Consider the following 26,499-nt stretch of genomic DNA (forward strand, 5'->3'; position numbering starts at 1 on the left):
TGGTACAAATTCAAAAAATTTTCAAAAATACTTGTCTCGAATTCCAATATGTTCAAAATTGGTCAAGGAATTTAAAATAATAGCGATTCAAAAATTTTCTGGTAAAAGAAAGAAATCTTCTCATTTCTTACGGATGCTGCAATTTTTGTTTATTTTTGGACAGAACGTTTTTTGGGATTTAGAATTTATGAGGCCACTGTGTCATAGACAGAAAAAAATATGAATTTTTAATTATATAGATTTCAGTTGCATTTCATGCGTTTTCGGAAGTTTCCATATGAAATTTTTCCAATGGACTATTTAAATTATTCATAATTTTTTGAATGCCTGCATTTATTATCTTGAAATAAAAACTATTTCAATAAAGTAAGAAAGCCGCTTCCGAGCTTAAGGTTTCTTACAAACGAAATCCATTTTCGACATGATAAATTCGACCTGACCTTTATTTCAGAATTAAAGTTTTTTGTCGCCGCGACTAAAGACATAATCGGCTAGAAACTCAATCCATAGAATATGAAAGACATTCACGGCATATGAGACGTAAGAGATGAAAGAAATGCGTCACTAATAAAGAGAAAAGGTCTTTGAAAGCTAATTGATTTCTTAGAAAACTAATGACGTATTTAACTATCACCGGACTCTTTCCACACCAGGTCAACACTGACTTAAATTAACGACAAGTGTAAATGTAAACAGCTTTATTAATTTATTAAATTATAAATCATGAGTGATGATCATAACAGGAAACAATAAATAAATAAATAAATAAATTAATAAATACAAAATTAAAAATAAACGTGACTAATAACTATCATTGATTGGTTGAGATTTATTGAGCTTTGGTGATTGTCTTTAAATTGATCTACGACGACCCGAGGGACCTTGACCATCCGCCATATCCGCCATGAGGGTCGGAAGCAGTGGCGTAAATGACCTCGTGACCTCCGCCGCTACTGGATACTAATTTTTTCAGTCCAATTATTGCGCTGAGTACCAACGCTATTTTAGCTGTCAAAAGTGCTGTACCTGCGATGAAAGCTATTTTTGCATATGCCAACTGCGCCATTACACCTGAAACAATTGATAAAAAAATGTATTGTCTGCAGTCCGACAGAGGGAAAAGTCCACAGAAAGTACAAGACTCAAAAACACAACAAAAATTTTCGAGTCCGTTGTGTTCTGCCTCTTCATCAATTCGAAAAAAAACGAAAATTTCATTACCTGCCATTGCCATTCCTCCCATTAATAAAGCGCCACCGTATCCACCTTTGTCCTTCTTCTTACCACGTCCTTAAAAACAAATTCGATCATAAAAATAAATATAATTAATTACACTGATAAATTTGAAAAATAAAAAATACCTTCAATTACTCCCCCAGGAATCGTGAGTTTGATACTCCTCGAAGCCAAGTAATCATGTAACTTTCGTTCGAGCTTATCGTCCAAAGTCATTGCCGTGTTGTTGTCACCCGCGGATCTCTGCTCTGCGTCGGAATCCGGAATAACCGCGGGGTCTTTGGCAATAGACACATAATCGTTAACAACATAAACCGTATCGTCCTTGACAGCGCGATCCAAAACGTCCAGTGCCCGGCGTTTCAAACAATCGAATGTGTTTTTTTCCTTGGTACATTTTTCAAAAAATTTAACGTAATCTCCTCGACACTCGGCCACCAAAAAGGCCAAACAGAGCCCGACTACCAAATTCATCTCGCTCCCAATAAACGACCAGCGGAAATAAAAGCAGCCCAATACCTGATACTGGAGATCAAGTATTCGCGTAAACTAAGCATACGACCACTGTAACATGACTCTTTTATACTCGTTTAGATATTAGGGAGACTATTAAACTTCCACCTCTACCAGCAACCACCGGCAGTCCATTTAAACAACGGCCTGTTCATTTCCCTGATGTCTAGATTATCCAGAAACGCGATTTGCAGCGTCTGATTCGCACAAGCCCTGCCCATAATCTAGTCTGCTTGGTTTTTTCAGCTCTTTCTTATTCCTACTCCCGTCTTTTTTACTCAACATGTACACGCGCTGTTTAACGCCCCGGGTATTAAGAAAAAATCCATGTATATAATAATGCTACACTTTTGAATTACAGAAACAATGTCGTAGTGGTTTACGAACAAGTAGATCCCTCCATCTGACCCGGATGCCAAACGATCCGAAGGCTTTGCTTACAATATACTCCTCAACTGCCTCTGTCTCATTCGCGCGATCCACAATCCAGCTAATGCTGTATGCTGTAATTTAAATGCTGGGCTTAGTTTGTTAAACATAATAGCCAACTCGACCGAAACTAAGTGTAGGCCTTCATATACTATCATTTTTACTACTACTGTTATTATTGAGGCGGGCAATCACAATATTTTTTTAAAACTCAATTTCCCCAATTTTGAAGCTCGGGAAAAGTCAATCATTCAGAGCATTTTTTTTGCACCAATTTTATTACAAGCACGGAAATTTCTTGAAAGAATGGCACAGAAACCCGAGTCGAAATTTAGAGCCTATTTAGATCCCTCTAGCCCTAAATAGATCCGATTTAGAGCCCTGTAGTCCTGTAGCTCCGACTTTGAACCCAGAGGTCCTAACATTCACTGAGAGGTCCGATTTTGAGCCTTCAAGTCCGACAATATTAGTCCCGTAATAAATTTCGATTCATTATAATTGAATAATTTATGATGATTATTATAAATATTATTATTATTACAATAAACCAGGGCTTACAGGCCCTAAATCGGACCTAATTTTAATTTTCATCAGGTCCTAGATTGAGCCCGCAAGTGCCGAAAACGGAAATTTGTAGCACCTCAGGGACCAAAATCGGACCTAATTTAACATAGAAACAGACTCTATTTAGAGCCTCCAAGTCCGAAATAGGTCCGACTTTAGAAGGCTCTAAATGGGCTCTAAATTTCGACTCGGGAACAACAATGTCAACATTTTTTCCAAAAAATCTCTTAAAGAATTCAAATTTTCCAAAATTCAAAAATGATTCCGGTATGAAACCGTTACAAATATTGCTAACATCTGCGCATGCGTGTTAAGTTTAGTGCAGGAATAATATGTCGATTGTTTGAATTATAGCATTATATGTATATGTATACATATATAAATATGTAAAGAAACTGTACTTTTATGTTTATTTTTTTATGTAGACTTAATTGCTGTAGGTAATGGAATATTTGAGTTTACGGATGTGGTTGATGTTGTTGTTGCAATTCCGAGTAAATGTTTATTGTTAATTGATAATTCAAAGATTATGGGTGTAAGTATGAGCGTGCGTTCACCGCAGATAGAGCGGAAGGAGAAGATTTAACGAAAGCAGGATATGTGTTATGTGCAATCTAGTTTTACTTTAAAGGAATGGGAAATAAGGATAAAGGTGAAGGATATGTAGGCTGAAATCGACAGTGATCTGGCTTATGTAGGATAAACTTTACTGTATAAATTTAATCTATGGAGTTGGAAGAATTACGGACGGCTAAAGGTAATCTAGAACGTCTTTCACTTTTAGATTAACGGATAAGTAATTTGAGATTGATTAATTTAAATCGCTGGCGCAAATTAGCGGTGCTCGGTTTAGTTGGGAACTGGAAACTAGACCAATTGGATTGAATTATTTTATATTATTTAATTAACGGTCCGTAGGGTTCGATTGTTGTTGTGATAATTGTTATTGCATGGTTTTATTTCCTTTTATAAGACTATCATTTGCGGTAACCAAGATGGGAAGTTGATTTTATTGGATGCTTCTAAATGAGAGCGTTATGCTTTGATGTCCAAGCAACAATGTAAGAAAAATTAATTTACTTCGATCTATTTTTTTAGAAATTATTCAAATGAACATCCGCGAAGTCAATTATATTTTTTTCTACAAAAAAAATTGATCTATAGATCAATGAATTGAAAATAATTTTTTTTTACTGAAAATTCGAATTATAGACAGGGGTCATAGAGTAGGGAAGTTCTCTTATTTTTCACTTTCGGAAAAATAACCTGCTATGGTTAATTTTTAGAAAATTGTTAAGAAAAAAAAAATCTTGAGAAAAGTTTGGACCCAGTGGAAAAAAATTCTAAAAACCATAAAATATAAGTGTCTATACTAAACACTTTTTTACAGAGTAAAGGAAACCATGACATAAATACGATAAATAATGTTCGAGTGCCGCGCTTCGAGTACTTTTACTCAATTACTTTATTTCATAAGACTACTTACTCTACAACTTTAGTAACTTTCTTGTCTGCGGATTCAGACCCATATCGATAATTTTTTAAAGCCTTTTATCGGTATTTGAAAAATTGCTAGATCAATTTGTATTGGTTCTGTACGGAGAAAAAGAGTTTCGTCCTCATAACAAAATACGGGATAACCAGCAATTTCTTTACAGTGACAAACATGATAAGCTTACGGTATCAAATGAGATTGTTATAATTACACTGAAAAAAAGATTTATTTGAGCCAACTAAGATTTATTTGAGCCAAAGATATCGTATATTTGGATATGGCCAAATAAATATTTAATTGTGAGAAAGATATAATATACACACAAAAAAAAAATTCTCGACTGAAGGTAAATATTCGTGATTCAAGAAAATTTTTTTAGAGACCTAAATTTTCTCAGATAAAGTAGGAATCTTCTCCAACCAAGACGAATTCTCTTGGCTCAAGAAAATCTTGACTTGGTTCCCGAAAACGTTTGTCTTCAAAAATATTTTCTTGACTCAAGATATCTGTTTTTTCTGTGTATTTGAGTAGTTTAATTGCGTGAAATGAGTGATTTATTTGTGGTAAAGAAATGATCCAATTGCTACAAATAAATAAGGGCTTCAAATATATGTATAGTATCGCCAAATTTTAGGTTATTTGTCACAAATTTAATTTTCTTGGCGACAATTGTTCAGGTGCGTTAAAGACGACCCCCTGCACTAGAAAAATTATATTAGCAAATATGGAAAGCGATAGATTCTCTGTTAAAAGAGCTATTGCCGTCGACAATGTGGACGACCTAATTTGTTACCCTAAGTAATTTTAGGTTATGACTACAAAAATTTGGTCAGTGCTATAAATTCACGTTGTTATTTCAACAAATTAATTATTTTATTGTTATACAACTGTTTTTATGCAGTAACAAACCATTACTAGTCGCAGCAAACAATTCGCTAGAGTTACAAGAACATCTTTATCATAACGAATTGTTCATTATCTGTATGTTACTGTAGAAGTTTGTTACCGTAAGTTCTCTTATCTTCTGTTTACAAAATTTTTTTTTCGTGTGAAATTTAATGAAACCTAAATCTTGATAAGCTTTCCCAATTACCGCAACATTCACTCAGATAAATTAATTAGTTCACAAGAGATATCGGGAACGAAATAATTATTAGCAGCACTTATTCAAAGAAATTTTCACTCCATAGTTAAAGATGGCCCTCATGGTTTCAAACCGTAGCTTTGATATCAAATTACATATTATATTTTTTAATTATTTTCTAAGTAAAGTAAAATATAATTAAAATTATTCGTACTGTACTCTTAGCCTCTTTATTTCTCCCACTTTCTTCTACTCGACTAATTTAATCTGATACATAAAAAAACATAACAAATATCAACAGCTGTTTAGAAAATAAAAATAAAATATTTTCTTGTAAATAAACTAGTCCCTTGACCACAGAAAATTTTTTCCGTTTCGAGGAGTGCTGTCATGCCGAGTATCGGCTTCAGGGTCATAAACTTCGACTACTTCTTTTATAACATGATGGTTGTATCCGCCGACGTCTTTGACCAAATTTCGGTACGGACGATAAGGGTAATGATGGTCGTTAATGGTGTTGTGGTCATAACCGTAGTGATGTTGGAACCCATTCAAATTATTGTAATTATAAGGAAATCCAGAAGATACACCGTGAGAAAGTCCTCCGATGTTTGGTGAGTTCACGAATGCATTCCATCCAAGTAGACCGCTTATAATAAGTGCTATTTTCGTAAGCAGCAAAGCTTTCTTTGTCACGACAAGCAAGATTCCAAATACCAAGGGTATAAGTGATGATAAACTGAATTTCAGACCTAGAAGGAAGGGCAGTACGACACTTCTCATTATCATCCTTCCTGAAAGAAACAAAAGTTTGTAATTAATAGTAATAATGATAATAATGATTGTAGTAACGGTAGCAGGGACAGTGGTGGGGATCAATGAGTTCATTGGCAATGGCCTTGACTTCAACGCCACCTCACGGTAAAATCCCAAAGCTACTAGACCTTGAACTTGGTAAGACATTTTTCTCAGTTATCTTACTATCGACTGAGTTCTGGTCATGGTTCGAAATTTTGCCTCTAGAGGATCCTAATTTTTTTTTTAATTAAACGGGTAATTTTTATTCATCGGAAATATTTTTAGCGGATTTATACTTCTAGTAATTTTTCAGGATTATTATTCATCGCAGATTCTGCGCATCTTAAAATTTGGAAGGGACAAAATTTAATTAGGATGCTGATTTAATTACCCTGATTAAACAACTGAATTCGATCGAATTAAACAGAATTAAATTTTTAATTCTATTTAATTCAGATAAATTCTGTTAATTCGGTACCTAACTTAAAAATTCATTCTGTCTAATTCGGCAGGAAAACCAGAATTTGTTCAAATTAAAACGAATTTAAATAATTCTATTCGGTTTAATCCTGATTAATTCGAAAATAATTCTCCAATTTCTGCTTCTGAATCCGAATTAAACTGAATTAAAACGAATTTGAAATTTTTAAACTGGTTTTATTCTGCTTAATTCAAATTCAAATTTTCAATTCAGTTGAATTCTGTTTTGCAGAATTCGACAGAATATAACAGAATTAAAATTTTTAATTCGGTCAAATTCAGTTGTTTAATCAGGATATTCAAAATTTACCTGGACCAAGTTGTCTATTAGAATACCCAGCGACCCTTCCATCCAGCGCGAACTCTAGCATCCCATTGCCATTTAACGCCGGGCCGACTCTCATCATCAATCCTGGGTACAAATAACCCAAGTCCCATTTCAAATTTCTCCTCTCCATCATCCTAGCCGCAGCTTTTACCACATTTCCAAAATCCTTCGGGTCGTAATCAAGATCTAGTAGATCTCTAGCTTCACCCTCACACCTGTCTAATTGGACGTCGCCGAAATCCAATTGATCCTCGTCATTCATAGATCTTAGGACACTCAAGCTGCCCTCATTGAAGCACTCGAATGTCGTGTGGATTTTTTTTTCCACGCACTGCGAAAACACACGCGAAAAACTACTGTCCATATTATCATTATTATTATTATTGTTATTATTTGAACTTGAATGGATATTGTCAGAATGATTTTTGTCTTTGGGCTCCAAAATAACTGTTATCACTGTGGGTACACTAAGCCATGAAATAACGAGAAGTACGTCGCGGAGTTTTATCATTTTGCGACATGAAAACAAAAGTTTAGAAAACGGTAGAGTACTAGCGACCCTCGAGCAAGTGCCAGGGGGATATATAGCTTCGTACCGGCAGCAAAATTTCACCCACCAGAGAACAATCGGTTTCACTTGGCAGATCTTTTATCATCGGCGAAAGTAAACTGGGTATATATTTGTATACTCATATATGTATGTATATTTTATTTAATGAATGTATTGTTCGGCATGCCCCGAAAAATTCTCATCGCGGATACACCGGATGCACCTGACAGACAGATTATTTCCTGTGGCTTATTATTTTTTTTGTTGTTAACAAAAGTCTCGATTAGTCTCACTAGATATCATACTAATCAAGTGATTAAATTAAATTGCTCCATTTGTGAAATTGTCCAAATCCATGTAAAAACCCAAGAGACTTTTTTCAGAAATTCCTAGTCGATTTTCTGGCAGCGATCGATATTTATTGAAATATTTAAATTCTATACTTCATTTGGGCAGGGGGAGGGGGGATTGACTTAAAAAATATCCAATCAATTTTTTCAGAAAATTCAAAAATTAACATGTAAATTTTTTTTTTTTTTTTAAATTATAAAAAATCGTCATATATTTTTTAAATATAAAATCAAAATATATACACACAAAAAAAAAAGATTTCTTGGTGCGTAAAATTTTTATTCGCCCCCAGAAAATTTTTACTTGACCCAAGAAATTTTTTGTATAATAAATTGAAAAAAAAAATTTTCTTGGGGTAGGAAAAAATTTTGTGGGCAAGAAATTCTTGGACGATTAATATTGTAGTGACGTCATTACCACAAAAGTCCAATTGTATGAAATTAGACAAATAATTAATAAAAAAATTTGTCCCAAAAAAAGAAGAAGTCGAAATTTGGATATTAAAATTATGGAAATAATTGTACTTTGTAATTTATAATTAATATTAATGTATAATTATACTAAAAATATTGAGGTATGTAAATAAAAAATATTTATTATATTAAAATTATATTTATTCATAAATAACAAATATATATAAGTTACATATTAAAATGAATCGATTTTATTTTCGAAAAACAAAAATCGTTTATAAATAATTAGTCATTGGGGTGATCTGTCTGTACGGTAATCTGACTAGGAGTCTGCTGTTAACTGACCAGTACACATAAAAAAAAATTAAAACAACTGATAATTTATAAATAATTATTAAAAAGACTCCAAGCGAAACCGCACATAATTCCGGGCGCGTGTCAATCTCGTCCTCAATAAAAATCACTGTCTTGCTCTGTCCAGTGCTGTGTCCTTATTCGTCCGTCCGTGAGTCAAAAAAAGTCAAAATAAAAAATCACTAAAAATGTATCCAAAAGTCGTAAGGTCTCCGATCAAAAATCCCTCAATCAATGGCAGCTCAGATTATGAATAAAAAAAATATCGCGTAATCCCAGGTAGTGTCCGTACGAGTGATGTACTGTCTTGAGCGTTATTTAAATAATAATTATTTAAAAATAAAAATAAAACTAAAAAAAGTCTAATTCGTGTCGTCATAATTGTCATTCTCTCTTCTCTCTCTTGTATTAAAAAAAAAAATGTCTGATTGTTTTGTCATTTAGTATGATAGTAAACTTAGTCAATGGCCGTTAATAATTAGTTTTGATAAATAAATAAATAAATAAATATATTAATTAGTTGGTTTGTAGGCATTGTAAGCCAGTTCTCCAGCAGTTGCCGATCTTCCCCATCCGTGATGTTCCTCATGATGGCCGGGATGGGCAACAACTTCGTAGCTCTGATGGTTATTTTTCTGTCCCCACAATTTTTGAAGAGCCAAAATTGCCGATATGATCAGAGCGATCTTACCGATCACCAGAGCTTTGAATGCGATCAGTGCCAATGCACCGAGAACGATTGGGATCAAAGCTGCGGCTTTAAGTTTCAGCAGCAGAAGGATCGGCAGCAATGACTTGACGATTTTCTTCTTTTTTCCACGAGCTATAAAAATATAATTAATTAATTAATCAATCAATCAATCGATTAATGGTCTATTCAATTTATTTATATTTATATATATTTATATATACCTTCATCGAATGACCGAGAAACTTCTTCGGGTAAACTGAGCTCGACGGTGTGAGTTGACAAGAATTTGCCAGCTCTTTCAACCAAAGCTTCATCAACAGCAGCTTCACGTGCTTCGATTTCTGTTGGTAAACTTGCCTCGATGTCATTCAACGACCTTGCGTTATCGGCACGACTGTAATTCATACATTTATATATTATATAAGTGCACATATATATTACAATAATTATTGCGTAATTTATTTAATAAAAAAAAAGTAAAAAAAATTGAAGTAACGGTCACTGTTCTATAAATCGGTGGTAAAAAAAATTGAACAAGTGAAAGTAATAAATGAAATGCGCGCACATGTTAATAATTAAAATTCCACAGTTCACTTTCATGATGATGTATATAATGAGTAATCACTTACCTTCTCTTAGCCTCGTCGGTCTGAACGATTTTAAGCCCATCTACGATACTGATGTCCGCGGCCCGCGCAGCCCGATCGACAATTTTTAGCGCTTTCAATTTTAGACAAACCGACAAATCTGTTTCCGATGCGCATGAGGCGTAAACGTCAAACGCGTCTTCCAGCAGCGATTTCGTCGCGGATTCTTGTGCCGCGGGCGCTGCCCAAACGCAACCGATCAATGCGATAACAACCACGTATTTAATCATTTTTTTTATTTATATTTTTTATTACTTATTATTATCACGAGTAAAAACTTCACTTTTTTTGTTGTTTGAGTAACGATTTTTTTAATTTTATTTTTTTATAAATACTGATGACTATATATTTAAAAAATAAATAATTCGCAGCTGGTTGAACCGACTACGCCGATCGTATCGACACTGACCGAAAGAATCACGATGCTGCCTTTTATCCTCGACGCGAAAGGGGTCCGCGTACGTTTTTGAAATTTTGATGGCCCCCACTTTTGTTGGTCCACTGTACGAGCATTGACTATAAGCACCGTACGATCGTAACTGCCCCTGTCCCATCCACCAAACACACACACACACACACGCACACATGTGTAAGTCCAGTGTCTTCCTCTTTTCTCTCTTCACCTCTTACCACTTTTCTCTTTGCTCTTTACTCCTCACCAATCAACGACAAACGTTCGGAGAAAAAAAAAAACTTAAAAAAAATTTGTTAGAGAATCTGAACTGTCATCGAATCATTTATCTATACGTCATACATATATGTCTGCTTACACATATGTATATATGCTTACAATGACCCGCCCTTTTACTAATACATTCATATATTAGTTTCTCTGATACGTCAAAGCTCCTCCCATTTAAAAAAAATTTCATTTTTTAATTAATATTTTTTTTTTTTTTTTTTTTTGGAGCTCAAATTAAAAAAAAATTTAATTATAAGCTTTTGCCTAATTAATGAATTCGAAAAATTTTTTTTTTGGAGTAAAAATTTTTTGAATGAATTAGCTGATAGATATTTAATTTTTAGGTAAAAATTGTGAAATTTTACAGTTAGAGATGTTCATACTTGGAGAATCCATGAAGACGAGAATTAAGAGAGTAAGAAGAAGAAAGAAATAAAAAAAAAATACGTGGGCATAAAAATTGTGTCGCCTCATGTGTGCCCGATGGCTATAACACCATCATCAGCTACAGCACCAGCAGCAGCGACAACGAGAACCCGGCGTTCCTATGAATAAATTATTGTTTATCTTTAAATTTTTTAAACGTGAGAATTGGGACTTTGGGAATTAAAATAAGATAATGAATTTTTTAACGTTTTTATTTACATTGACCTCAAAAATATCATTTAGTAAACTTTTAATCGCTGATTAATATTTATAATTAACACACTCATTCGTTCAGGTTTCGTTGGCCCAGGGAAGGAGACTTGTCCTGTGGTCAACAAAATAATTTTTTGGTACAATTAAATTTTTGAAAACAATGTTATCAATTTGTATTTGGAGTAAAAAGCCTTAGGGAGGCTTGCGTTTGAACGAGCAACGGTTTTTACGGAATGCACGGTCGCGAGTTGGGATCGCGCCAGACCCGCGGAGAAGACGGCCGGCCGCGCCTCCCGTTGACCCCGAACCGATCTCAGTCTGTTGTCTAGAGTGAGAGAGAGGATCGACTATTTTGTTAGCAATCTACTAATAGGTGTCACTTATTGTCACCGTCCTGTTTATTGTTAGACAAAATTTAATTTTTACAAATATATATATATATATATATATATTGTAACATATACTCCAATATGATGGCGGAGATAAGAGTCAAACTTTCTCCGGTCGGGTCCAATCATCCGGGACCTGTCTCTGTCAACCAGATATACAATAAAGTAAAGTAAGAGCGATCAAGTTGGATTTTAAATTGATGCCTTACTCTCGAGACTGCGAGGCGTGCTTAATATTATCATCATTATTATTTATTCTAATAAATTTATTCGATAAATTATTTAAAATTTTTTTGCCCGTTTAATTAATCAATAAAAGTCATTGACTAAAAAACATAAAAGTTTTACAGTTATTTAATATTTTGTGGGTTTGCTTTTAATTAACACCTGACTGATGAATTTAAAACTTCGATTTAGAAAAAAACTTAAAATATTTAATGACAAAAATAGTTTTTAAATTTGAGAATTAAAGAGGACGTGAGAAAAAAATGTTACGACTTTCTCTTAATAAGTGAAGGAGGACCTGAACTCTCCCTTATATTAATATGAGACTGATGCAAAAAATATTTCATTCATGTATATAATATATATATTGATATTTATGTAAATAGTATTTTATGAGTAGTAATTTTTTATTTTTTTATTTTGTCATTGATGCGTTTTGGGCAGGTATAAAATTAAAGGGAAATTCGGTGCGAGGACTGGAGTTGTGAATTAAAAAATGATAAAAAAAAATGATGATCTGAGCATCTTGTGAGCAGGTACACCGGGTAGTATAATGGAACACTTTCCTCTCCCCGACTGCGGCGAGAGTGAACTCGCTGGTCGTTGGAAGATCGAGGTCAGGTCAAGGCCCCCGTCCAGCCAACCAGACTTCATCTTAGTATTTTTTTTTTTTTTATATTATATATTTATTACATTTTTTTTATAGTCGCATTTATCCAATTTATTAAATTACAAGTTAAATATTTATTTAACAAAACAATTATGTCTAATTTTTAAAAAAAATTTTTTAACAAAATTTCGCGCCAAATAATTTGAAGGAATAAAGGCTCAATTTTTTTCACAAAATTTCGCGCCAAATAATTTGAAGGAAAGAGCTCATTTTTTTTCACAGCTCATATGAATTTTCAAAAAATGGGCCGTCTAAAAAAAATTTCAAATAAATTTTCCACAGTAAATCATTTAAAAAAAAAAAATTCGCGCCTTTTCAAACTTTTTTAAAAAAATTTCGGCTGACTCATTGTCCCTGCCCATTTTCCCCCATCCTCCATTTAAAAAAAAAATTCACACCCCTCATTTTAATTCAGCTCCCCCCCACCCTTCCAACATATCATAAACATTTTTTTTATTTTACCCCAGACATTTAAAAAATATCATTACTCATTTTGACCCAGTCTTTATATACACATATATTTTTTATTTTATTAGAGAGTGTTAGAATCTTTGATAGTAATATAAATTCAACTACAACATTCTCTATATATATATGTATATATATATAAAGACTGAGTTATAGCAGCAAAGCGATTGACTGTCAAGTTTTGTTGGATGCTGGTGCTGGCCTGTTGTACGGCCTGGTTTACTTCTTAGTACGTGAGCCCAAGTCACACGCACACTCGCACATTCCAATAAACTTGTACATGTGTATTTAAAACCACAAGCTCGATAACACAGCTAAGCGTAAAATATATAAACGTGCGTAAAGTTTTCGATCATTGCTCATAATTTATTTCGTAAATTTAAATCCATTTATTAATTAATTAATTAATTAATTAATGAGTATGTCAGATGTCAATTGTCGGCTACTCACCGCACAACTAAACCTACGGCTCAGACTGTACGGACACGAGTGGTGAGTCCATATGTAGGTAAGACTCGGTAACCGGACGTTAATCGACGAGCCGATATCAAGATGGAAAGAGGCGACGCACACAACAAATGCTGCTCCGGTGGCCTGCATCTACATCATATATATACATATATATATATATATATACAATAAGGCTTTTGATATCCGGGTGAAAAGCAAAGTAAACTTGTACTTTATTTTAAATACCACAACGTAATTTATATCTATTCGGTCAGGCTCTAATTGCGCTCGATTTTTTTTTACTCAACAAGTTCAATGACAAGAAAAAAAAAAATAAACTTGACCGCATTAGTCGGTTATCGGACTTTGATTCGGAGTTTGATTTCGCAGGGAAACTGACTTCCGGTAAATAATATTTTTTATAAATTACAGGTGAAAGTACAAATGAGCGGGTAAAAATATATTTTTTTTAAAAATAATATAATTTTTAATAAACAAAATATATATTCAATTAAATAATTTATTACAATTTATTATGATTATTATAATAATTAAATAATTTAATTTATTAGTCTTTTTTTTCTATAGATACATATTTTTTAATAATAAATACTGCGAGTGATAAATTATTATTTTAATGGATTTAAATAATGTGTAATTTAATATGTTGATTGTAATTGACATGAGGTGCTGGGAATATTGCCGATGACAATGAGGAAATGAAAAAGAATGGAGTAAAAGAAAAGTCTGAATGAAATTGTAAGAAAATAAAAATAAAAAAAAATCACAGTGCGTGGGCGGATTTTTTCAGGTGAAAAAACCCGCCATTTTTTAGTAGAAAAAGTAACGAGGGATTGTGTCTAATGGGAGTTGATGCTGCTCATGGATGAGTTTTAGTGTGGGTTAGTGTTGAGTTTTATGATGAGGGACCCGGTTTGTAAGCCGAGTAAGCGAGGTCTTGAGCCGCGGAGGATCTTGCCCATCCGCTTCCACCGTGACCAACTTGGACGACTTCATGGCCGCCCTCGTGGCCAGAAACGAGTTTCTTCAGTCCGATAATTGACGCTAGCACCAGTGCAAGTTTGCTGACGATCAACGCCTTACCGGCCAATAGAGCCAGGGCACCGAGGGCAAGAGGGACCAGGGTACCGCCGATCAACAGAGGAATGGCCAAAAGACCTCCCATGCCCTTCTTCTTTTTGCCACGACCTTAAATCAAATAAATATATATCATTACTTTAAATTTATCCAAATTGACAAAATCCAAATTTTTGTGGGAACCAAAAATCAAAATTTTCTAACAAAAATTAGACTTTTAATTTTACATCAACAAAAAATTTTTTCGATGTTTCAAAATTTTGATAAAACTAAAAAATTTTAAAAATTGGAAAAAAAATAGTAGACAAACCTTCTTCGGTGAGACTCCTCGACAATTCTTCAACATTAGGGAGCTTCAATTTAAGAGTATGACTCTGGAAAAATCGTACAAATTTATCAAAAATCATAGAATTGAGCGCATCCTCTTTGTCTTCGAGTGCACGTGGCAGCGAAGCCTCAATTTCCTGAGGTGTTTTTGGCGCTTCTTCAATTTTATCCCTTGGACTGTTTTCGTCCCTCACAACCGTGACGCCCTCGGCGATATTGAGCTGCGCACTTCGTGACACGCGGTCCATTGCAGTGATAAGTCTGAGTTTCAAGCAAGAGCTCATCTCGTCTCCCGAACATTCTTTGTAGATTTGGTAAACATAACGCAATTCACCGAGCAGGCCGTTTGCGGCCGCCGACCGTCCCGTCTGATCGTCGATCGAGTTGCTCTTGGAGTTGGTGTCCGTTGATCTCGCGGAGGCAGCAACCGCGATCACCAAAATAAAATAACAGTAACGGTGGGCCGTATGTCTCATTTTTATCTGCAAATAATTTAAGTTATTATTTTGTTAGTTGGCATAAAAAAAAACTTTCACGTAATGGATTAACTATTTTTGATTCAATACGAAAGTCTATATCAGTTGTTTAAGTATCAACTTTGCCGTTATATTTATACTCGTTGCCAACGATCTCTTCAACTACACATGGATCAACCGGATAAAAATCAACTGACCACGCGTTTATGTCTTTTAAGACTGGGTCAGTAATGGAATAATAATTATAATACCCAATGCCAAGTGGGTTAGAACTAAGATTTTTTTTTAAATTTCAAATTTTCGCGGGAGATTTGAAATCTAAAAATCGAAGATAAAAAAGTAAATTATCAAACTGTCAGAAGAAAATGTTTTTCATTTGAATTCAAATTTCGGAATCTTGCAAAAAAAAATTCGAACTCTAAGATCTAAAAAATCGAAATTTAGATCTTTGATCTAAATAGATCACGCTGGATCTATATTATTTTTTCAGGTTAGAATTGAGATTTTTTAAATTTGTGAAAAAATGTAAAATTATTATAAAACCAAAAAAACAAAATTTCGATTTCGGAAAATTTTAGATCTAGATCTCCACAAATATAAATAGATCTCGTGATATTCATGATCTAGTAACTGAAGAAATCAAATCAATTGTTTTTCAAAAAGATAAAAATAAAAATTTCAAAAAAATTTCGGTGCCTTATAGAAAAAATTCCAAATTCGATCGAAAATAAAAAAAATTAGATCACATCTAAATAATTTACTTCCGGTTTTTAATTTCACTCGAACAAACAAATCCCAAATATCGAGCAAAAGTCACTTTTAATTTGCAAAAGTAAAAAAAAATTTGAATTTCTTAAGTAAAAAAAATAAAATCCACGTACGTTTAAATGAGTTAATAAACAAAATCCGTAGATTCCGATAAAATTGTTGAGCTTAGACGTTAGAGATGACGATGACAATGACGATGATAGTGATGATGATGATGTGAGATGCGTTTTCTTCAACGAGCACTCTACGTTGACTGTACGTAACGGAAGCCCTGCCCTAGCTCTATATATCTGGTCAGGTGTACACAGACTTGCCGTACTCGGGGATATTTTCCCCACTTGCCTCCCACTTTATATCATACTGCCCGTCCTCGGTACGCTATTTTCACGGCTTCGAGTTACAGGAGCTATGATAAAATGGGATTGTGTACCAATTTATAATCCATGGGAATGGTATGGGAATAAACACTAAGAAAAATAAATCTGTGTTGGTAGTTTCGATTATGACGACAGCAAACTAAGCCACCCAGGTGAAACGATCGCTTTTATTTTGTACGTAAACAGTTTTAATTATCTTTTTAAACCCAATCGGCTTTTTATTTTTATTATCTAAGTCCTCATTGGTCAGTTGTGGATTTAAACCCATTGCTGTGTACGTGTCGCATCCACACCGACGCTCATGAGCAATTAGTATTATTAACACACAATTAACTTGTATGGCTGACGCTAAAAATGATACTGATGATGATGATTATCATTATTATTATTAAGTGAGACGAGAAAACGGACGTTACTGCCAGCAACAAATGTTTTAACTCGGATTTATTATGAAAAACTGCATTTCATTCAGTAGTTTCTTTGACCTGGTACTCATTATTTATCATTATCATTATTGTAATTATTCATATATGACTTTAGACCATAGTTATTTTTATTTTTATTTAGGGATATTGTTATAAGCTATCGAGATTTTCTGTGACAAATTATGGGGTATTGTGAGATAAGTGTGTTTATGGCCAGAGAAAATTAATGCTGGCAGTAAACTCAAAGGATAATGCATTTTTTATTTTAATTGTTTAAGGAATATATGGGTTGCAAATTTTTTTTTTTATTTATTAGAGAAGAGACTGATTTTTTTTTTTTTTTTACTGTAAAAAATTTTTGGAGTGAACGCGGATTAAATCTGGAGTAAATGCGGATTTGAATAAAATCCAGATCAGTCAAAAATTATTATGCTGAAAAAAACAAACTCCATATTTATTTCGTATGCAGAGTAATTTTTTTTTGACTCCGAATTTGGTCCCGATTTTTTATAGTGTAATTATTAATTTTGATTTAAAAGCTAGACCCTGTAACACGCAGTTAATTTTTTTAATTATTTATATCCATGTCACGAAAATTAAAAATTTCTAAAATTAATTTCAAAAAAAAAATTTAGCGAGAACCGAAAATGAATTATATTTAAAAATACCAAATGAAACTTTCATTGATCGGTTTTAAAATTGTCATAGGTTAAGAATGAACGATATATATTTTTCAACACGTGCGCGCGCATTCTCTTTTGAATTTCAAATAATTAACGGACGAAAATTTCTGTACGAATAAATTTGATATTCCCAAAAAAGTTGTTATTGAAATTAATTATTTATCGTGCAACTGGTGCCCAAATTAATTTTCTGCGGTAAAAAATTGCAAATGAGCTTTTAATGACAGTAATAATAATTACGAAGCTGGCAAATGATGGGTTGGAGGAAAGAACGAAAAACTGTCGAATTTGATGAACAGATGGAGGAAAAATATATATATTAAATTCAACCTTGATATAATCTTCTCTTTCATGGTCGCGCTCGCCTAAGAATCGGTAACTGGGTCACACCAAGTGAAAACTTTGAATTGCTATATGTGCTGCAGTATGTACGCGTCAAGATTTATTAAAAGATTAAATAAATGTTACATAGATGTTTATTTTAATTGACTTGGAAAAAGCAACAGCATTCAATGGATAGATACATATATATTTACATAAATCATGGTACATTTTAATTTAAAAATTTTTTCGCGAGTTGATACCGCGAATTGTTTTCTCAGCCACTTGTTGCCTGATGATATTCATTTGGCAATTTGTACATTCTATCTCGGCCGGAACTTACGTGCTTCAGTTGTCTTGCGACTCTTTTGAAACTGGTGATGTATATAGGTATGGAATGGAATGGTGTGTAGTATGATATATGGTATGGTATGGTATGGTATATGGAATATGGTGTGGTATGGAGTTGATCGCGTTACCGATTTCACGTACGTGCCGTGAAAATGATCTTCGCAGGCGGCGAAAGCGAGGATCCGAGATAAAAGTAGACGCAGCTACTCTACTTCCGGTTCGAAGTCTCGGTCATGGTGATCGTCCTACTGTGAACAGTTTTATCTTATGTTTAGATTCATTTTTTTTTTTTTTTTTTTATTACACACTAATTATTTTTTTTAATTATAATGATTTTGGTATTTAATCAGTACTTTGTAATTCATACATTTAATTATTATTATTATTCATCTTTTTATGTATATTGAGATCGATAAAGATCTGATGGATCTAAAATTAAAAAAAATTTTTTTCGCCAAATTTCAAAATTTTTCTGCAACTCAAAATTTTGTTCTTTTTTTTACACTGATAATTTTGAATTTCTCTGCTATAATTTGTAGGGGAGGGTGGGGCGAAGTCGGCCTCCCTTTTATAGATAAAAAAATTAAGATTTAAGGACTGAAAATTCAAAATTTAGATCTAGTGGATCCGAATTAATCTTCCGGTTGGGAAAAAATGAATAAATTAAATGAACCATTAAACTGATTCATAAAGAAGTAATTTCATACTATATACCTAGATAAATAAATATAAGAAGTATTGTTCAGTGTAAATATAATATAATAGTGTTATTAGGTTTTCAAGACAATGATCTATTACATATTTCTATCGTTAATAATAAATATCTATTAAAATAAATTACCATATTTATTGAGAATAAACAATTAGTAATTATTAGAGTAAATAAAAAAATAATTAATCATGTATTTATATCCATATATACATGTATAAATAATAAATAAAAATTTTGTAACATCAGTAAATTAATTTTGATATTTTGATAAAAAAAAAATTTTGCTAATGGAAATAAAGAAGTCAAATTTATGCTGATAATTACATTAGTGGAAAATAGTAATGGAAAAAATGTGAATGATAGTTTGCGTGAAGAGAATACTCTCTTTTAATTATAATGTATGTACAAGAAAATAGTTCATATTATAAAGATAAATATATAGCATCCATTCTCTTTCTCATACTTAAGTATAGACAGATAAATATTTTTTGTTACACTTGCATGGTAATTAGGAATTTCAGTATCTAATTATAATTATTAATGAAGAATGCAACTGAAAAAAAAAAAAAAAAATTATGTGCAGTCTACACTTTTCAAAATTTTTCAATTCAGTGTTTTTTTCCGAGCCCATTAGTCAATTAATTGCAAATAATAATTAAATTAATCAGCAGTAATTATTAATTACTAATTTTTTTTCAAGTTGAAAAAAATGAATATCAAAATTTCGTTATTTTTATGGTTTTTTTTTTTAAATGATAAATTAAAAAAAAAAAACATTTAAAAAATTGCACCTATAGCTTTTTTATTTTTCTACATGTGCATTTTTTTAGTTTTTTTTTTTTGTAACCGATTTGCTAAAAAATAAATCCGAAAATTATTAATTGTCTGCTGACTACAGGATCATAAAATTTTAATGAACAATAAAAAAAGTAGAGAACCCTTGAAAAAAAAAAAAAAATTGCCATCGGTTTCTAATCGGCATAAAAAATTTGAGTAAAAATTTTCGATGAAATTCAGCTGACCGGTCATCCTTGAGCGACTCGACATTAAAAATGATAAATGAACATTAAAATAAATTGATAAGTAAGTTGACATATCTATAACACAATAGAATAAGTTATGCTTGGTCATTCAGGCCGATGGACACCACAAATATTTTCCCATTCGATGTCCCGTTTTCTTTTCTTTTAATCCCGATCTCGAGCAAGTACACATAATCACTCGTGTGAATCGAACGATAGTGTTGCTTTTGCCTCATACAAGCCAATTACTTATTAAATGAAACAACTCTCTCGCAGCTCAAACAAATCGACAACAAATACCGCCAAAAATTTTATACATAAATATCCCGTGTAAAAAAAATTTTTGTTCCTAATGAATTTAGATCTGAATTTCATAACGAAACTCAGATCGTGACACAAATATGACTTCCATCATGAATTTGCTGCCACAATTTTTCGTCTAGTAAATCCGTATCACTTCTAAAAATTTATTATTATGTCTTTGAATTGGACTTGGGATGACTTCGATAGAAACTTGACTGAATTAAACCTTTTGTCAAATTTATCGACTCCGAAATTACCAATAAATTTCTTCTATCAAGTACTCGATTATCGTAAATCAGTTTCGATTGTAAAATTAATTTAGTGAATGAACTTCGGATCGCTTGGGTAAAAATTTGACTGAGTCATAATTTTGTCGTGATTGAAATTGTTGATACAAATTCATGATGAAAGTCATATTTGTGTCACGATCTTAATTTCGTGATGAAATTTAGATCTAAATTCATTATGAATAAAAATTTTTTTACACGGGATATATACATATATATTTTTACTCAGGATTATCATATTTAATTCACACTTTATTTAATGAAAGACCGGTAGATTAGTTACTGGCCGTTAGATTGGTCAGCAACAAATGAATATTATTATTATTATTATAAAAATTGTGGTGATGACGATGGGTAATATATGAGCTAAATAATCAAGAGAAAGATATATCGATGGGATTTGAAAAGTATGTCACTTAGCACATTAAAAGAACATGCGGCCTCATAGTGCGTAACAGACATTCATTATACATATATATACATTTTTATTTTCTCATTCTATTCTACACTTGGTTCTTTTATTTCATATATATATAAATATATATTATTATTAATTTTAAGTCATTTTATATTTTATGTCCAAATTAATGATCAAAAACTTTACCAATGTTTGAACCCATATATTTATTCAAATTCTGTGGCATTATTGTAAAAAATATGTTCAATTATTTGATGAAAAATTGTATATATATTTTGAATAATATATTTTTGAGAATGAATTAAGTGAAATGTTCTGAGACGACAATTTTTTATGACTTCTAGTTTGAGTAGAGAAAAGTAATTTATTCAAATCAAACGGTATTTTAAAAGTAATTGAATGTGTATATATATGTATATATATGAAGCGATGAATTTAGCCCAAAAGAAGTTACCAAAAAATTGAAGTAGAACCGCTACGAGGTACTGAAAGCAGGATTGCGTAACGGTAAACGACATTATCATCTTCTCACGAGTGTGATCATTAAACTTGAATTAGTTTTTTTTTTTTTTTTATCATTATAAGTATCAATGAAACACAACCCACATTAATAATCATGTTTATTAGTTACATTAATTTATAAATATATATACTGATGTATATGCATACTAATTCTTTAAAAATATATAAAATATAATATTAAAATTATAATTTTTGTTTTATTAAAAATTCATGTCTAAAAATAATCGAAAAAATTCTTACCGTATTTATCGATACCCAAATTTTGTAAATTTAAATCTAAAAAATCAAAAATTAATAAACAGGAGTTGGTATAAAATAGTCTATCATTTTTCATAATATCCACTTGCATTTTCTTTGGAACAATTCACTTATTATTTTTTTTATTACAAAAAAAAAAAAAAAAATTACATTAAAAAAAAAAATTTATATAAATAAAATACAAATAAATATATATATTATAAATAATAAAAAAAAATTTTTTTATAAATTATAAAAAAAGAGTATTTCGAGGTACCAGTATTAAATTACAATAAATATATAAGGAAATAAATTAATTTAATGGGAAAGTATTTTTTTTTTTTTTCAAAAAAAAATCGGTGGAGTCAAAAGGGAGAGATCAGTTAAGCTTGGGGAGGAATTTGTCCACTGTAAGCTAATTGCTGTGCGTGTTGCTGTACATCTTGTGGGAGACTTCGCGCCCATCCGTGACCGCTGGATCCACCGCCACCGCCACCACCACCGTAGCCGCCGCCGAAGTCACCACCACTGAAGCCACCGCCGCCACCACCGTGACCGCCGTCGTCGTGGCTGACCACGTGGCTGCTGCTGCTGCTGTGATGCGGGTGCGCGACGACCTCATACGTCACGTGCTTCTGACCGCCGAGTAATTTCTTCAGCCCGATTATCGTCGAAATAACGAGCGCTATCTTACCGACTAGAAGTGCTTTACCAGCAATCAGAGCTATCGTTCCCAATGCCAAGGGCAGCAGTGCCGCGGCTTTTAGTGCCATCGCCATCATCAACGGTCCCATTAATTTCTGCTGCTTCTCTGTAATTAATAATATTCAAATGTATTTAATTACTAGTCATGCTAATTAATTCACTATATTTAGTGCGTTAATTTATTTAATACAAGCTCATTAAATTGATTAGCCGTTAAATTAATAACTATTCTATTTTTTATTAAATTAATTACTGTAATTATTATTAGTAATTAAAATTTATTTTTAAATAAATGGAATTTTAAATAAAGGAGGCGGGAAAATTTAGTACTTTTATTTAAAATACATGTGCAAATTTTTTTTTTTTAATTCGTCATTAGTGATTTAGTTGGTAATTAATGACAGAAAAAAAAATTATGACAGTAGAGCTTCGAGGCGCAATTAATTTGAAAAAAAATTTTGGTGCCATTTTCAAAAATAATAAGAAGAGTAAAAATTTCGGAATGAATATTTATCGAGTGCTTAGAGTGAGCCATTTTACCCCCTATCGTTAGTATAAAAATATATTTAAGTATTCTGGTGATGTATTGAAATAGTAATTTGTAAACTTTCGAATAATGATAGAACAAGTATATAATAGTAGAGTAGACTAGACTAGAGAAGTTGAATAAAGTAAAATAAAATAAAGACAAGCCGATGTTGGTATGAATTAAAAATGACAAGTGTGCAATTTCTATAATCACGTGGATACGAATGTGGAATAGGTGAGTTGAGGGTCAAGGTAAAGTACCATGACGACAACCGGGAAAAGAAAGTATGTCAAAAATCCCGTCTTACACAGCACAGGATCCTGTCTCCTAAACGTTTTATTATACTCTCTTTCTCTTTTTTTTATTTATTTTTTTATTTATTTAATACGCTCACATTGTGAGCTCGCGGATGCACAAGTACAAGTACGAGTGTGAGTACGAAAGAAAGAAGGAAGAGAAAGAATTTAAAAAAGTTACCTCTCACCGTCGAATCATGAATCATGAACTTAAGTTCAATGTGAACATGTTCGTGTGAGACAAGAGTAAACGGAACCAGTTCCTCAGTGGGTCAACGGCATCGTCATAAACTTTATACCACCTCCACCACCAACACCATCAATTACTACTCATGTGTACATGTGTGTTGTACGTTAAGGATGTATGGAAATATATGTGTACAAATATATGATATTGATATATGGGAGTCCTTAAATCTTAAAGCTATGCAGGTTCATGTTCATGTTTATGTTTATGTTTATATGAAGAGTACCAGAGTTAATAATTTATTTATGGGTCACAGTAATCACTCGACCATAAAAAATATTTTTGATGGTTGTTTTCATTTTTTAGGGACTGGTTTATTAATTTTAGTTACAAGTTATTAAAATGTTTTTTTTATGGTGAGTTTTATAGAGTCGATATTTTTTTTTAACAGATTAATTATGAAATTAATTTTTTTTTAATCTCGAAAAAAATTTTAAATAAATCAGCCGAAAAAAATAAATTACTGTCCTAATTTATATTTTGAAATTAAATTTGTATTTTGAATACATTGTTGCATAAAAAATTATAGCAATACACAGAAAAAAATAATTTCTTGGCACAAGAATTTTTCACTCGTCCCAAGAAAATTTTTTCCCAGCCCAAGAAATTTTTTGCATTATGAATTGAAAACAGAAATTTCCTTACGGCGAGCATGAATTTTCTCAGAGCAAAAAAAAACTTTTTGAGTCAATAAATTTTCTCTCGTCCCAAGAAAATTTTTTTGTTCAATTTGTAATACAAAAAAATTCTTGCGCCCATAAATTATTTCTTTCTGTGTAAACTAGACCCATAATAAATTTTTGAATTAACCGCAATCCCATAGACCACAAATAAAAATAATAAACATCACTTACTCTTTTTACCCCGTCCCTCAACAAGACTTTCACTCAAGTCATCCAGACTTCTCCCAGCGGACTCGACGACCCCCAAAATATCGCTGCCCTTAAGGTCGACCTTGATAGAGTGGGTCTTCAGGAACCTCCCGACTCTGTCGAAAATCAAAGTGTCCACATCCGTCGAGTCGATGGACCTAAAAAACCAACAAAAATAAATCAACAACCACCACCCCCACCCACCCTCAAAATCGTTTTAACAGGCAGTAAAAATCTTACCTCGGTGCGCCTTCCTCAGCAGTCGAAGTTTTGACGACCGTAATGCCCTCCGACAACGTGATATCCTCTTTGTCCGTGAGCATTTTGTCAACGAAATTGAAAAACTTGACTTTTATGCAGTCGACCGAGTCCTTTTTACTGCAGTCTGAGTAAATGGTCGCCATGAGATCGTTGTCACCCGACTTATTGTCGTTCGCAGGCAGCGTAAGGACCACCGTCGCCATCATGGCCCACAGGATCGGCACAAATATTTTATTCATTATATATATATATATATATATATATATTTATATATATATATATTGTTTACTGTTCGTAATATCCAAGACACCACTTGGCGAAATATATGTATATATATTTAAATAAACAAAACAAAATAAATAAGGAGTCTTATGTGCATAAGCTCCTTGTTAAATAAATAAATAACCGAGCGCGGTAATGTGTGACACAGGATAGTGGCGTTGTTGACGTTGTTATGTTGCATCTAAAAGAGGTTTGGTTAGCTTTTATACCAATGCGGACGAGGGGATATTAAATTGTGTTGTGTAGTGGTGTAAGTATGGAAGGAAGGTTCACGGGGACTACTCGTGCAGACTTTACTCTCAAAGATTGCCCCCCACTTAACTGCTGTATCATCATCATCAGCAACAGCAACAGCAGGAACAGTAAAACAACAAGAAGAGCGCGAGAAAGAGCAAGAAGAAGAACAAGAACGAGAATAAAAAACCAACACATGGCTGATAATTTAATATGCGTTCGCTGTTGCTGGTTCAGATCTCGGTATCTTTTGTCTCTCCTCGATGTGGAGAGGGAATAAAAATATGTGGAGTGAATAAATGAGAGGAGGTGAGGATTCAATGCCGACCCGGTCATCCCTGGATGCTCTTTCTCCTGAGGTTCACCTTCACCATTCAGAGAATGGGACTGAAAAAAGGTTAATAAGGAGGGAATGAGAGAAAGATCAAGAGTGGTAGCGTTGAGCATCTGGATGATGTTGACCGAGGGATCATGAGCAACGGGGATCTGTGTGAAAGGATTACAGGCCAGTGGCCCTTTTATTTTCATTTTAGCTCTTTGTTTTTTTAGACGATTCGAGTTGAGTTGAGGTAAAGCAGAGGGGGAGAAAAGTGGGGTATGGTTTTTTAATATTAAATTTAAATGCACGCGAGACTTGTCCTACGGTCATCATCATTATCGTCATTAAGATTATCATCTTTCACTTTGGTGCTGACATATGTCTTGCGAAGACCTACTTATTGAATGAGAGGACCGACAAGGAGAATATGAGGATTTGTGGGGGAATAGATGGGATATTTGTTAATTATTTTATGGATTCTTGTAATTTATTGATTAATTATTTTATCTGTAAGGGTTCAAATTAATTACAGGTCATTAATTTCCTAAAATTTTGGTTTTTTACGCATGTGTTCCCGAGTCGAAATTTAGAGCCCATCTAGAGCCTTCTAAAGTCGGACCTATTTCGGACTTGGAGGCTCTAAATAGAGTCTGTTTCTATGTTAAATTAGGTCTGATTTTGGTCCCTGAGGTGCTACAAATTTCCGTTTTCGGCACTTGCGGGCTCAATCTAGGACCTGATGAAAATTAAAATTAGGTCCGATTTAGGGCCTGTAAGCCCTGGTTTATTGTAATAATAATAATATTAATAATAATCATCATAAATTATTCAATTATAATGAATCGAAATTTATTACGGGACTAATATTGTCGGACTTGAAGGCTCAAAATCGGACCTCTCAGTGAATGTTAGGACCTCTAGGTTCAAAGTCGGAGCTACAGGACTACAGGGCTCTAAATCGGATCTATTTA

The 26,499-nt window shown here is 32.8% G+C and overlaps 5 protein-coding genes across 5 annotated transcripts; all 5 read right to left on the reverse strand.

The window, feature by feature from the left end:
* Nucleotides 1-683: 683 nt before the first annotated feature.
* LOC130677986 (uncharacterized) lies at nt 684-1,805 on the reverse strand. The gene is made up of 3 exons (XM_057484929.1): nt 1,362-1,805; nt 1,222-1,290; nt 684-1,071 (listed from the first exon to the last, which is right to left on the reverse strand). The coding sequence occupies exons 1-3, from the start codon at nt 1,708-1,710 to the stop codon at nt 863-865; spliced, it is 627 nt and encodes a 208-aa protein (XP_057340912.1). The 5' UTR covers nt 1,711-1,805; the 3' UTR covers nt 684-862.
* A 3,447-nt stretch (nt 1,806-5,252) lies between these two features.
* On the reverse strand, nt 5,253-7,456 carry LOC130677969 (uncharacterized). The gene is made up of 2 exons (XM_057484912.1): nt 6,910-7,456; nt 5,253-6,115 (listed from the first exon to the last, which is right to left on the reverse strand). Exons 1-2 carry the CDS (start codon nt 7,436-7,438, stop codon nt 5,664-5,666), a joined length of 981 nt encoding a protein of 326 aa, XP_057340895.1. The 5' UTR covers nt 7,439-7,456; the 3' UTR covers nt 5,253-5,663.
* Nucleotides 7,457-8,424: 968 nt separating this feature from the next.
* On the reverse strand, nt 8,425-10,340 carry LOC130677983 (uncharacterized). The gene is made up of 3 exons (XM_057484926.1): nt 9,916-10,340; nt 9,508-9,680; nt 8,425-9,418 (listed from the first exon to the last, which is right to left on the reverse strand). The coding sequence occupies exons 1-3, from the start codon at nt 10,161-10,163 to the stop codon at nt 9,108-9,110; spliced, it is 732 nt and encodes a 243-aa protein (XP_057340909.1). The 5' UTR covers nt 10,164-10,340; the 3' UTR covers nt 8,425-9,107.
* Nucleotides 10,341-13,937: 3,597 nt separating this feature from the next.
* LOC130677991 (uncharacterized) lies at nt 13,938-16,470 on the reverse strand. Its single transcript, XM_057484935.1, has 3 exons — nt 16,239-16,470; nt 14,865-15,363; nt 13,938-14,665 (listed from the first exon to the last, which is right to left on the reverse strand). The coding sequence occupies exons 2-3, from the start codon at nt 15,355-15,357 to the stop codon at nt 14,373-14,375; spliced, it is 786 nt and encodes a 261-aa protein (XP_057340918.1). The 5' UTR covers nt 15,358-15,363; nt 16,239-16,470; the 3' UTR covers nt 13,938-14,372.
* Nucleotides 16,471-21,958: 5,488 nt separating this feature from the next.
* Nucleotides 21,959-25,160, reverse strand: LOC130677974 (uncharacterized). Its single transcript, XM_057484918.1, has 3 exons — nt 24,673-25,160; nt 24,415-24,590; nt 21,959-22,594 (listed from the first exon to the last, which is right to left on the reverse strand). The coding sequence occupies exons 1-3, from the start codon at nt 24,930-24,932 to the stop codon at nt 22,167-22,169; spliced, it is 864 nt and encodes a 287-aa protein (XP_057340901.1). The 5' UTR covers nt 24,933-25,160; the 3' UTR covers nt 21,959-22,166.
* Nucleotides 25,161-26,499: the final 1,339 nt, after the last annotated feature.

The sequence above is a fragment of the Microplitis mediator genome, chromosome 11 (genome assembly GCF_029852145.1).
Source record: "Microplitis mediator isolate UGA2020A chromosome 11, iyMicMedi2.1, whole genome shotgun sequence".
NCBI lineage: Eukaryota > Metazoa > Arthropoda > Insecta > Hymenoptera > Braconidae > Microplitis > Microplitis mediator.

Coding starts and splice junctions, on each gene's coding strand:
- LOC130677974 (XM_057484918.1), bottom strand. CDS start 24,932: ATGAATAAAATATTTGTGCCGATCCTGTGGGCCATGATGGCGACGGTG. Junction 24,591..24,672: donor GCTGAGGAAGGCGCACCGAG/GTAAGATTTTTA, acceptor TTGGTTTTTTAG/GTCCATCGACTCGACGGATG. Junction 22,595..24,414: donor TGAGGGACGGGGTAAAAAGA/GTAAGTGATGTT, acceptor TATTAATTACAG/AGAAGCAGCAGAAATTAATG.
- LOC130677983 (XM_057484926.1), bottom strand. CDS start 10,163: ATGATTAAATACGTGGTTGTTATCGCATTGATCGGTTGCGTTTGGGCA. Junction 9,681..9,915: donor ACCGACGAGGCTAAGAGAAG/GTAAGTGATTAC, acceptor TATGAATTACAG/TCGTGCCGATAACGCAAGGT. Junction 9,419..9,507: donor TTCTCGGTCATTCGATGAAG/GTATATATAAAT, acceptor ATATTTTTATAG/CTCGTGGAAAAAAGAAGAAA.
- LOC130677991 (XM_057484935.1), bottom strand. CDS start 15,357: ATGAGACATACGGCCCACCGTTACTGTTATTTTATTTTGGTGATCGCG. Junction 14,666..14,864: donor GAGGAGTCTCACCGAAGAAG/GTTTGTCTACTA, acceptor ATTTGATTTAAG/GTCGTGGCAAAAAGAAGAAG.
- LOC130677969 (XM_057484912.1), bottom strand. CDS start 7,438: ATGATAAAACTCCGCGACGTACTTCTCGTTATTTCATGGCTTAGTGTA. Junction 6,116..6,909: donor TAATAGACAACTTGGTCCAG/GTAAATTTTGAA, acceptor TGTTTCTTTCAG/GAAGGATGATAATGAGAAGT.
- LOC130677986 (XM_057484929.1), bottom strand. CDS start 1,710: ATGAATTTGGTAGTCGGGCTCTGTTTGGCCTTTTTGGTGGCCGAGTGT. Junction 1,291..1,361: donor TCCTGGGGGAGTAATTGAAG/GTATTTTTTATT, acceptor TTTGTTTTTAAG/GACGTGGTAAGAAGAAGGAC. Junction 1,072..1,221: donor GGGAGGAATGGCAATGGCAG/GTAATGAAATTT, acceptor CAATTGTTTCAG/GTGTAATGGCGCAGTTGGCA.